This window comes from Dendroctonus ponderosae, unplaced genomic scaffold, assembly GCF_020466585.1.
Source record: "Dendroctonus ponderosae isolate FM_Combo_2020 unplaced genomic scaffold, Dpon_F_20191213v2 Dpon_F_20191213_4, whole genome shotgun sequence".
Taxonomy (NCBI): domain Eukaryota; kingdom Metazoa; phylum Arthropoda; class Insecta; order Coleoptera; family Curculionidae; genus Dendroctonus; species Dendroctonus ponderosae.
The window spans coordinates 6,713,239-6,726,073 of record NW_026018611.1 but is presented as its reverse complement, the minus strand read 5'-3'; the positions used below and the strand labels follow the sequence as shown (position 1 = coordinate 6,726,073).

The window sequence follows — 12,835 nt, the reverse complement described above, 5'->3', positions numbered from 1 at the left end:
CAAAAGTCAGTGCAAATATTGAAAATATGAGTATCATTCAGATTGTGAGAAATTGAATAAAAGCAATACAAAAGAGGAAAATATTTTGAATAAGCACTAACAAAGGAATTAGAACACGTGTTTTATCAAAAGTCAATACAAAGATTGAAAACCCCGAAAATCATTAAGATTCTGAATTATTCTTTGATGAATTGAATAAAGGTAATGCAAAAGATGAAAATATTTTGAAATAAATAAGCGCCAACAACGGAATCAGAACAAATTTTCCAACAAAAGTCAGTGCAAATATTGGAAATTTGAGTATCATTCATTGTGAAAGAATTGAATAAAAGTAATACAAAACAGGAAAATATTTTGAAGTAAATAAGAACTAACAAAGGAATTAGTACGTTTTCCATCAAAAGTCAATACAAAGATTGAAAACACCCGAAAATCATTAAGATTCTGAATTATTCTTTGATGAATTGAATAAAAGCAATACAAAAAAGGAAAATATTTTGAAATAAATAAGCGCCAACAACGGAATTAGAAGAAATTTTCCAACAAAAGTCAGTGCAAATATTGAAAATATGAGTATCATTCAGATTGTGAGAAATTGAATAAAAGCAATACAAAAGAGAAAAATATTTTGAAGTAAATAAGAACTAACAAAGGAATTAGTACGTTTTCCATCAAAAGTCAATACAAAGATTGAAAACACCCGAAAATTATTAAGATTCTGAATTCTTCTTTGATGAATTGAATAAATGCAATGCAAAGGACGAAACTATTTTGAACTAAATAAGCACCAACACAGGAACTAGAACAAAAGTCAGTACAATTATTAATTGATCATGCTGTGTTGCTGTGTTTTTTTAGGTTAATAAAAGTAATCCAAAAGAGGAAAATACTTTGAACTAAATAAGCGAGAATAAAAAACTAGAACAAACATTTTACAAAAGTGAGTACAAAGATTGAAAATACTCGAGAATCATTGAGCTACTGAATGGTTCTTTGATTAATTGAACAAAAACAATACAAAAGACGAAACTATTTCGAACTAAATAAGCACCAACAAAGAAATTAGAACAAATTTTCCAACAAAAGTCTGCACAAAGATTGAAAAGACCCGAGAATCACTCAGCTTTTTAATCGAGTTTTCAACCTTCCAATCGTCATTTTTTTGCTATTTCCTACAAACATTAAATATCAAGTGAATCTCGCGGAAGAAAGTTCTTCATGGATGGTTTTGAAAGTTCTATAACACCTGAACCGTTAACGGACAACTTTAGTCATTAAAGTAAACGGGTCGAAAAACTACAAAAAAAGACAGCACAACAAACATTGAACAATTGCAACAAATTTCCCAAAAAAAAATCAGTGCAAAAATTGAAAATACACAAAAGACTTCGTACTTACCAGCTTCTATAAAAAGCTCACTGGATTTGTTATCAAATGATGAAAACCTATTGGCTGCAGCCGAACTGGCAATTCTTTCATCTGTAACCAGATCATTTGAATAGTCAGTTCAATTGCTGCTGATACTGTTGCAAAATGTCTTCCATGGACCTATACTTACGTTCAGCTATATGCTGGTAAGTGATTGGTCCCAAATATTCGGTCAGTTCGCGCTCTAAATAGCTTCCGCATAATTTGTTCACAATATTCATCACGTTTTCTATCAAAATGTCTAGGGCATCGCTCTCCAGAAAATCGAGTACTTCGAATGCTTTTTCTAAGGTGTCATGCTCAAGGAAACCTGCGACTAGAATAAAATAATTAAACTCAAAATTGGGAACCAAAAATATCAAAATAATGCGAGTTTCACTTGATTAATAATTGTTTCATTAATACTACTTGTGATGTGTAAATTTCTGAATGTTTGTGTTTATCCTAACGGTTCAGACTGCAGAAGTTTTCTTAGTTGCTATTTTCTTTCGGTCATCACATGTCACCAGGTATTAGTTAAAAAATAATAAATCAATCAATGCAATTTAAAAAAATAGTGTGGCCAAAATAAATAGATTCTAATTTACTAAATCTGAAAATTTTCTAATTTCAACTCGCCAATTTCAGTCTGTGACAATTGGTAGACAAATATCCAAACCAGCTCCTTCCACTCAAATGCACATTCAGCAACTTAACAAAAACCCACAGGAGAAATTATAATTTCAATGTGGCTACCTTTAGGGCAACAGTTGCATGCTTTGCAAATGAATCACTTTCGGAAAAATTTACAACGTGTCGAATGTTTCCAGGAAAAAATATTCCCCCAATTGATTCTTCGAAATCACCTTTCTTGTGGCGCCAGAATAGTGCCAGATTTACGTGCAGACAGACAAGAAAACTGATTCATAGGACCTTCCAAGAATACTAATCGCGCTTAGATAAGCAAAGGTCGGTAGTACTTTGCAGCATTGAGTGCTCATATCTGTTTCCCAAAATAAGGACAATGAGAGATTTTGGCCAAACCTACCCGAGGCTGTTGATGATGATGGAGGTATTTTGTTTGGGCTATCATTAAGATATTGACTTTGATCTGAAGAGTTTGTTACAGTGGGTTCGACAACATTTGAGCGGCTTGGAGAAGCGGGATGAACCACTGAGATCTTCTGGGAATTCTTACAACTCGACTCAGCGGCTACAGGAGTTTCCAAAACATCCAAACCTGAAGAAAAAAATAGTCTTTTAAAGTAACCGAGCTGGGGAAAGTCAAGCGGTGAAAGATCAGGACTAATTCTAGGCCAGGTGGTCTTTTTAATCAAAGATCGTGCTTATTGTTAGTAGTAGTAAAATTAAAGGTTTTTCCCGATCAAATCTTGTTTGTAGATTTTACTCTATTCTGTAATATTACAAAATCAATGACTTCCATTGGATTATTACGACTGGTATTCGCTCATGTGGAAAGGAATTTAATAAGTTCGTCAGAGACGCTTTGCTTGTGTTTAATCCGACTAATGTTCATGAATGGAGCCCATTTTTAACGTAAAATTGCCAAATTACTCAAAATTAAGTTTTACTAGTAATACTATTTTTACCGCTGATTATCTAATGAGTAGGTATGCATCAAAGTGAAGTTTAGAGAAGCTCCTTCCCTGTGCATTTCAATTTTCAAATTCCTTTGAAAGATTTTGCCTCAAATAATTCAACTGATTATTAGCCGACATTAACGCTGTACATACATTTATAAATCTTAATTCTTTACTTCAATTCTGCACTTTGGAAGAAACCAAATGCATTTTGGGATGTATTTCTTCTCTTTTTCTTTCTTCTTATTTTTGTATGTAGAAAGATTTTGCCTCAAATAATTCAACTGATTATTAGCCGACATTAACGCTGTACATACATTTATAAATCTTAATTCTTTATTTCAATTCTGCACTTTGGAAGAAACCAAATGCATTTTGGGATATATTTCATTGTCGAGAGGCTCAACGAACCTTACCTTTTCGCCATTCCACTAGTATTCAAGAGGAGCTTGCAACGGAAATAAATTTCGAAGCGATTTATTCAATCGATTATAAATTGAGTTAAATGATAAATTACCTTGTGAAGCATATCCGACACTTGTGCTGTTTGAAACCGAAATTACCCGATAAATTTTTTCAACCACGACTTTAGAGCCTGGCGGTTCTGGATCCTGCATGTATTTCGGTTTTTTGGTTCGCCTGAGACTAGTAGCCAACAGTTTTCGCTTTCCTCTCACTTCAGAACGGGACACACTTTGGCCCAGCCTAGTTAAGAGAACAAGCAATTAATTACTGACTGAACAGTTGAACATAGGAAAACGTACAACAGTTGCTCAGCTTTCTTTGAGGTTGATCTAGCTGTATCAGTAGCTACGTAGCTTCGCACCTTCGAAGGCTTCGAGGCGTCGTTAACCATCTGCAATAAAAAATACATCAATATATCTACTATATACAGTTGTGTTGATGTTCATTGATTGACTATTGATGTTAAAGTTCTTTTTTGTAAAAGCGGAAGAATATTTTTCTGATACCAAAGGCGCGGAAAAAGATCAGAAATTGATTTGCTCCAGCTACCAAAGAAAAAGGTCTGCACATTTTTCTACCAAGACATTCAAAAATTCACCACTTGCCCAATGTGCATAAGACTGGATAAACCGGGGCAGATAAGAACTTTGACCATGTAAGAGAAATTCAGTCTTTTATTGTTTTAACCAAGAAAGCGAAATTAAATATCAGACCAAAATTTCATGTTTTCCGTCCCAATTTGCGCACTTCCCGGAAGCAAAATGAGCAAGAACGCGCATTTTTTACACCATTCCAGATATAACTAAATGGCCTTTTTAGGAAGTGACCCATCGATAAGGAAATGTTAGCGGTAGTAGAAAAAAAAAGTCTTTTGTTGTCTATAAAATTAGAAAAATTATCGTGCATTTTTTCTGAATAAAAAATAAAAAAAATAATAAAACAATCTTCTCAGCCTATAGCTTACCAAACTTGTAGTTGGAGTTTGTTCAGTCATGTCCTTAGTAGATGTGCCTGACTTGCTGACTTTAGCTTGAATATTGTTATCCATAGTAACTGAAAAAAAATGTAGGAGTAACGATATCGCTTAAAAACAGTATGTTAAATACAAAATAAACATAAAAAGGGTTTGCAAGCATCCAGCTTAATTTTAACAATATGTTTTTGCCTTAGGCAAGAACAAGTTGAAGGTATTTTCGATAGAGCTTTTCATTGCTCGTCTATTCCTGCTGAGAGTTATTTTCAAACATTTGCAAATTTACTTTATAAAATAATGATTATTAATTCGTTGGTTATCCGCACATATTAAAGAATATTTTACGGTAAGTAAAAAAATAAAAAAAAGCAAACGGTTTTGACTTTGTACTTTTGTCAAGTAATTTTTGAGAATTTTTCAAAATTTGTTTCACTTAGGCGTCTTTTGTCAAATTAAAGGTGTAAACACTTTGCAACTTTCCAGAATAAATTTTCTTCGCTTTGCTGAGTGCATGATTTTGAAACAGTAAAAAACCGCAAACTGGGGTCGTAAATAAAAATACCCCAAGTTAAAGCATTTTATAGAGCGTCATTTTCAGTTGTGAAAGTTCCCAATTTGCAAATTTTATCGGTCATTTTTTGAAGATTTTTTATCATAGGCTTGTTAGTCCATCCAACAACCCATCTTTTCCTCAGCTCGTGGGTGTTTATGAGTTTTGTAGGGAAGAGTCGGGTCTAGAAGTTCAAAAATTTACCATTTTCTAAATGAATTTGTTTGAAAATTTTTCAAAATGGCTTGTTTTGCGAGGGCCGTTTCCTTTGGGCGTCTTTTGCCAAATTAAAGCTGTACAAACTTCATTAAAAGCAATGGGAAATTGTCCGTTATTGATTATTATATACAAAAAGCAGGTCTACAAACTGTAAAAGTTTCGAATTTGCAACTTCATCAGGGTTTTTGGAGATTTTTTAAATTCAGACTAGTAAATCAACGGCTGTTTCCTTCATTTTCCTTCTATTTCTGAACTTGTGATGCAAAAGCCAAAAGTTACAGAACGTTGAACGTTCCAGAATTTTATCGAGAAAAGCCGATTCTTTGAACCTTCAAAGTTTAGTTTCTACATTTATTAAGGATTTTTTGAGCAGTTTTTAAAATGGGTATGTTCGACAAGCGCCATTGTACTCATGCATCTTTTTCCAAAAGATAAGCGAAAAAACTAAACGGGATAGAAAATTGAGCGTTTTACTATTTTATAGTTTCGACTTTTCAACTTCATCAGGGATTTTTTGAGAATTTTTTAAAGCAGGCTAATATGGAAATAATGATTTTCTACGGTCTTCACAACGCGTCAAAACCAATAAAGATTATGTGTTTGAGAGGCGTGAGAGTCAAAAAATTCTGCTTGATGCCCGAGGAAACCAGATAAGTATCAGAAACAAAAGCTCTAGCTATTTTTAGCTTACAAATTTTAGTTTTCCATTGGTTCCTATGCCCTTAGAAAATAAGAATTCCTGCTGGGAATAGAGTTTTTGGAATAACGAATCAAATGATTTGTAGAAGAAATCAAACGATCAAAGCGAAATTTGATGGAAACGAAAAAAAAAAGAAAAGCCGGATGCAAAACTGTGATAAAATGAGAAGATCCAACTGATAATGAACTGAACGTTTAAACAGTTAATATTATTAACTACGGCTTTATGTAATTTCCACATCCCAATCGCATTGCTGCTGTTAGAAACCGAGACTATTCAAGTCTTAAATTTTTCCGGAAAATATTTCTCAGTCTAACGATCTTAGACAAGTGAAAATGAACAGGCTGTCTATAAGAAACAACTAAATAGTCTTAATTTGACCCTGGATCTGGTAAAGTAAACAGTTTGAGCGTAAATTAAAAGCATTGTATAAAACAAATCAGAAAATGTTCAATCAGATACTAAAGATAACACAACATAACCGCGACAAAAACCTCTGTTTACAGACTTTCCCAGAAGATTTGCTGATTATGTCCGGCAAACTTCGCATTATCATAAATTTTTTATTCACTGAATTCAAGAAATTCTTCAAAAGCTGTTTGCCAAAAACGAAAACTGCATCCTCAAAATTAGGCCACAAGCCAAATTTGTAAGTCAAAAATTTCAGCAACAAAATTACCATTTATATATATCAGATAATAAATTGCAATAGTTTGTACTAGAACATATCAACTGAGTCATTCTCGCTTCCAAATGATAAAGTTCACTGATATTGCACATCTTGTGTGGAAATCTCAAAACAGGCCCATACTTTTATGCATCTTACTCAGCGAATATTCATTGTCCTTTCATAGGAATTCTCCAAGTTTTTTATGAAACCCAAACTCGAATACTGAGTCAAAGACATAGAAATGACGAAGAAGAATGTCTATATTTCACTACCCTTCAGGATCACAAATCGAGAAGTAAATTGATTGAAAAATTCAAGATCCTCAACGATTATTATGATTGTCATCTCAATGTCCTGCAAACCAGTCAACTTAAGAGGCCATAGTCAGAAAAATGAAAGAAAAGTGTAATAAGCTAAATTATCACACTAAGAAAATGACTCAAAGATCTCATAATCGGGTTTGCTCGCTTACTGTTCGAAATAATAATAATTACAAAATAAATGCCTTGAACTAGTTCAACGATGAGCAAGTACACATATAGGAAAATTACCAAGCAGAATCATTAAAATGATACAAAAAAAAATAATCGACATGGAAAGTTGACGCAATTGATGATAAATGACTTCCGATTTTTCTCCCGCATCAAAGAAAAACCGAAATATCTATGAGTAGGAGAATGCATACGTGAGAGACAGCATGGAACCTTCGAACAATATCGACAAAACTAATGATCCTTTTACAAAATATCAATTGAAAACCGTTTAGAATCTGGCGCAAGTACGATCTAAGCGAGTTTTAATTGACTTGACTCCACTTTCAACACTGAAAACGAGCTGAGGATTTTCATGCGCTTGAATCGGTCACTGGTTGCACGAATGTTTAGCTTTGAGAAACAGATAGTAAAAATTGATTTTTTCGGGTTTGATTTATTAATATGATGCATTGATTGAAAGTTGAAATGTATTGGTTTTTTTCCGATTTTTGGCTTCATACCGATAATATTATCAAAGGTCAGAAATTCAAGCAAGAAACCTTATAATGTAAGTGTTGTGTAATTAACATATGGTTATCTGCCATGTTAGATGAGATGTATTTATTTGTTTTTCAAAGATTGTTATAATATTAACCAGATAATCTGTACACGTAATTTTCCTGATCTACCCCAGGATTTCATATTGAGAGCTACTAACCACTTATAACAATTTTGATGGTACAAAACTTAAAAAATGTACACTTTCCGGGCTCTTTACGCCCCAACTTGACTTTGGATAACTGAATTTCAATAAAAAATCAGCTTTTAATAGAAGATATTGTTTAAAATCTTTTAGTCGCTCGAATTTCTTTGCCATTTTGATTTAGATATATTCGTCTGTGCGCGTCAAAGATCCAAAGAGTTCCTCAAAAAGTCGGAAGAAAAAATATCGAATTTCAAAGCAGCGCTCAAGTTTAAGCTTATTATAAGCGAAACGATTAAAATACCAACCACAATGGTCATTCGGACCTTTTTGATAGAGCATCTCACGTACAATATTCCACCAATTAAATTTTGAACGTTTTGCTTTTAAATTTCAAAATTTAAAAACCCTTTCAAAATATCCCAAGCCCGTCATTAGGTTGGATCAGAAATTCCCAATCTCTTAATAGATGGAAGGAAAAATGTTTAGTTTTACCAGAGCGTCGACCATCGAGAGCAGATAATTCAAAAACGTTTAAAATCCTCTGAACATTTACAACAACTTTTTTCATTTCTTGATTTAAAGGACTATCGTTTACCATTTAAAATTGATCAGAAATGGCCAACCTTTAAAATTTTTGAGGAAATAAATACAAAAAGTTAAGAAACCGTCAAACTTTTAAAGCTTATACTTAGCAAATGATTTTAAATATCTGCATAAAACTTTTTCGTTTGCGTCACTTGCTTTTTCCTAAATAGAGGGTATCAAACGGTTTCAAAAATTGCGAACCTCTACAAAAATAAAGATTTTTTTTGGTTGTTTCGTCCTGAACATCTTCGTAAATAACGCGAAAAACTTTTAAAACTTTTATTTTTTGTCGGGGTATTTCATAATGTTTTAAGTAGCTTTAATGCATTTTTTACCGTTTATAATACACCCTTTGTCAAGTTTTTCAAACAACTTCTATTTGAATTTWAAGGMTGGACTTTCACATTCACGTRAGACATTCGATSAGCTTTAAATTCCCAAATTCCACTAGCACCACACTTTGAAACCTTTTTCTTAAATCAATAGAATAAAATAACTGGAAAATWGCAAAGATGCTCTTTAAGTGAAAAATGTAAATGGCAACACTTAGAAATGGGGTCAATGTAAAAATAAGCGTTCTTGTTCACTTTGCTTCYTAAAAATAAGCAAAAACGGGAYGAAAAACATTGAATTTTGGCATAATCTTGCACCTAAGTGTCTGATATTCAAATTTCGCTTTCTGGGTCAAAACTACTAACTTAAAAAACGAATTCTGTGGCTCAAATGGGGTCTGAGAAAATTCGAAAAAAGCAGCATCATGTGAAAGCCTGACTTGAAAGCTGGATCCRCCCCTGATTTCAGAGAGAAACAATTCAATAATAGAACTATCTTCAAAACTATAATTAAACGCAAAATTTCAAAATAAAACATACATGGAAAATACGAAAAACGTAATTTACAAAATTCCTTGTCAATGTGATAAATGTTATATAGGAAAAACCTCAAAATCGTTAAATAAAAGAATTAAAGTCACAATACCAGTTATACATAAAAAAACAAAAAAATGTCTATACCTATTGGTTAACATGCATTTCAATTTTCAATAATTTTAGGAATTGAACTAAAACGAAATCAATCTGTATTAAAAAACGTGAATAAATTCTGTTTTTTATGTCAAAAATGTTAAAGTCCACAAAAAAAGGTTTTCGAAACATGAATCCGCCTCAACCATATAGAACTTATCAACGCGTGTTTGCGCTATTGTCATAGTCTTCCAGCTATTTCACTTTTTGTTTTCCTTTAGTTTATCAACCCAAAACAATAAAATGCAGACTAAATTTAATCCAAATAAATTTTTTGGATTTTTTTTTCGCCCAAGAAAATAAAAATCGAACTGTCCCATCCTCCAAAGGATTCGTACCTCGAAATAATTAGTTCGGCAAACAATTACCGCACATTTGACGCCCCATGGGCTTAAATTGGCTTTTATTGTCACAACCCACCGTTTCTGAACCCAAAAACTGGTCCCAGTTATTATTAGCTGGCAAAATAAAAAAAACCCAAAAGTTCTTAATATTACACAACTTGACCGCCCGTTTCGACCTTTTGGGTCATTTTACTACGACGCTTTGGCTTTCATTGTTATTCAATCCTGTTCTTCTTTCGTCCTATAAACGAGTCTTTCTACGCCTTGCTATTGAAATTCGGCACACACCAAACGAAAAAAAGTGGTTATAAATAAATTGCGTCGTAGAAAATTTGCCAACTGATCTGATCTAAGATATGGAAATTTAAAAGTCAATTTTCTTCATGAAATGTGTCAATTATAATGATGTAATTCCTGTTGAGTCATATCTTTAGAAGCCTAATTGGCCCATAACAAATCTGAATCGCATTGGCTGAAACTAGGCATGTAAGATGGCCAGACTTGTGTCTGAGTGATTAGGTAAGGACAGGCTAAAAGTCGGTGGAACTGGTTTAATTTAGATGAATTAATGAATTCGATGCATTCACTTTTTCGGTTATCAATTGTGCTTTCGTGCATTCTTTGGCTAATACATTTTCGGAGAAAATGCCTTAAATGTGCCGGCGACACTAATCCGAGAAACCCCAATTGTAGTAATTACGAGCTGATGTGCATGAACTAGCATTATAATTATAATATAGACAAGAAGACCTAACAAGCAATAACGCTCATTTTCGGTTTTGAGGCAATTATTGCCGCTCCTCAAGTGGACGGCGTTAGGGATGTGTTGCAGAAACGCTGTTGTTAATTTTAGGACATAAAAAATTAATTTTTGCCCTTGTTTTGCCCGAATTAACTCAGACAAGTACCCCCTGATGGCACAACCACCGAAACCTTCAATTAACGCCCTCGTGTAAAGACGTAAAGTGACTATTTTTGTGAATTAATTAAGCGGCTCGCTTTTAATTATCGTAAGAGACTAGTTCAGAACAGCAAAACAAGACCAAATTATCTATTGAATAAGTCGTTAAAGCTAGAAAATATCAGGGAAATTATGGGGTAAAAATTATTAGACTTGTGTGTGTGTGTGTGTAATTCGTAATATTAAAAGGAGTTATTATGAGAAATTTAAATATTGTCTGTTTTTTTAATTTTTTGTTATGATTGGAATCTCATTGAATCGTTAAATTTTTGAAAAAAATTGTCTCACAAGTGAACTGCCAAACAGACAAGTTTCAGATTACTCAAAAATAGTTAGTAACCAAATATGGAAATATATCGCAAATATACCCCTAGTTTGCACGCAACAAATGACAAAACTTCATATAAAAGACGGATAAATAAATTTACTTCATTGTTGTATGTTTTTTATTTTAAGTATTTTCAACGCCAATTAATGCAGTGTTCAATCAAGAAATATTGTCGGTTTCAGACCGTCTAACTGTAAATACAAAGTTATTATTGATAAACAATGTTTTACAATTGTATACGTATATTAAACAACACATTTGATAAGAGGAACTTTGGCTTCATCTAGTTTTTAATAAAATATCTTGATCGCCTCACTCTAAAAGGATCCAATCTTCCATTTCAAACTTCAGACATTATTTAAAAAAAAAATATTTTAACGTAATTAAAGCTCAATTTAAACTCAAACTTTTATTTGTTTAATGGTAATTTTTGAAGTCAGTTTGCCTTCCTCTCCAACCAATTTTAAAAGGTTCCGAAGGATTAATTGCACAAAAAATACGTTTGTCAACGATTAACGCAACTTATTGCAACAATGTAATGTAATTCAATAAATTAAATTTTGAAAAATTCGGCGATTCATTTGAATCGAACTTGCAGAAGTTGACTTAAGAAATTTTGAAAATGTGACAAAAGTCGCCTATTTTATTCAGAAAAAAACAACAATTCTCTAACTTGAAGGGGTATTTACTAAATAATTTTATAAACAATTCTTTAAAACTAGTTAGTTTTCTGGGCTTTTAGGCCACCCTGAAAAATAATTTCGACCGAAAAAGAATTTTCACAACCTAAAAGCCCGAAAAAAACACAACAGCAATGTCCACGAAATAATTCTTCTATTAGTTTTTAAGATTTTAAAAGTCGATAAAATATCTTAAACTGTGTAACATTTTTCATCGACTTTAATCGCCTGAAAGCCCGGAAAACTCACCATTTTAAATCAATGGTCGCTTAAGAATTATTCTTTTAATAAGCCTTTAAATGTCGATAAAATATCTTAAACTGTGTAACATTTTTCGACTAAGAGCCGGAAAAACTCACTAGTCTCAAACAATGACCGCGAAAGTATTATTCTTTTCGTAAGTCGATAAAAAATGCCAAAGAAATTTTCGAAAACTGAAATTAAAAACCGCTAAAAATTGAACTGTTGAAATCAAACTTTACCAACATCATTTAACAAAAGTGTCTCTATCCAATGGGGCAAAAATGCAATTATTTCTTTTCAATTATTTCTGTCAAATTAATTAGAAGGTTGGATTAAGAGATTATTTTGCAAAAAAATATACAATTGAAATAGATTTCTTCAAAATTTCGAAAGCTTTTCAAAGACGAAATCGTTCTGGTTCACGTTTATAAAGTTGGAAATCGCGCTTAAATTCAGCGAGTTTTGAGTAAACGACTATATTGAATTGCACAGTTTTAAAAACTTCTGTATAATTCCAACTGTGGTTCAGTTAGATTGAGAAACTCCGCAAATTTTAAAGAAACATTTGAAAGGCTGAATACAAAATTTCGAAAATTGCTAAAAAAGGCAACTTAAAAAAATAAAAAACTTTTCACTAATCAGTTTCTAAAACGTCTCTTAAGGCAATTGAAATGCAATTATTGGAAAATCGCTTAAAGCTCCATCCATACCTATGCATCTTTTGAAAAGAATACGCAGCAAAGTTTCTTCTAACTAAAACTTCATCTTCTCAGACTCCGATATAAAGATTGAAGTTTCCCCAAAGACCCGCGCTTTAATAATTCATTTTAGAAATATTATTTCTTGATGAAAAACTCAAAAAGGACAATTTTCGATAATTTCATAACAACATTTTTACTGCGACACTG

At 32.5% G+C, this 12,835-nt stretch overlaps 1 protein-coding gene across 3 annotated transcripts in view; it reads right to left on the bottom strand.

Moving 5' to 3' along the window:
- Window positions 1-12,835, bottom strand: part of LOC109537157 — a 55,124-nt gene that overhangs the window by 12,119 nt on the left and 30,170 nt on the right. For 2 of the 3 annotated variants that reach the window (XM_048666051.1, XM_048666052.1), the window contains exons 3-8: window positions 4,438-4,526; window positions 3,773-3,864; window positions 3,526-3,713; window positions 2,456-2,647; window positions 1,559-1,744; window positions 1,399-1,479 (exon numbers count right to left, since the gene is read on the bottom strand). In XM_048666051.1, coding sequence (XP_048522008.1) covers window positions 1,399-1,479; window positions 1,559-1,744; window positions 2,456-2,647; window positions 3,526-3,713; window positions 3,773-3,864; window positions 4,438-4,521 — 823 coding nt within the window. In that variant the 5' untranslated portion in view covers window positions 4,522-4,526. The remainder of the gene's footprint in view (window positions 1-1,398; window positions 1,480-1,558; window positions 1,745-2,455; window positions 2,648-3,525; window positions 3,714-3,772; window positions 3,865-4,437; window positions 4,527-12,835) is intronic. The other variant, XM_048666053.1, reaches the window with a different exon arrangement.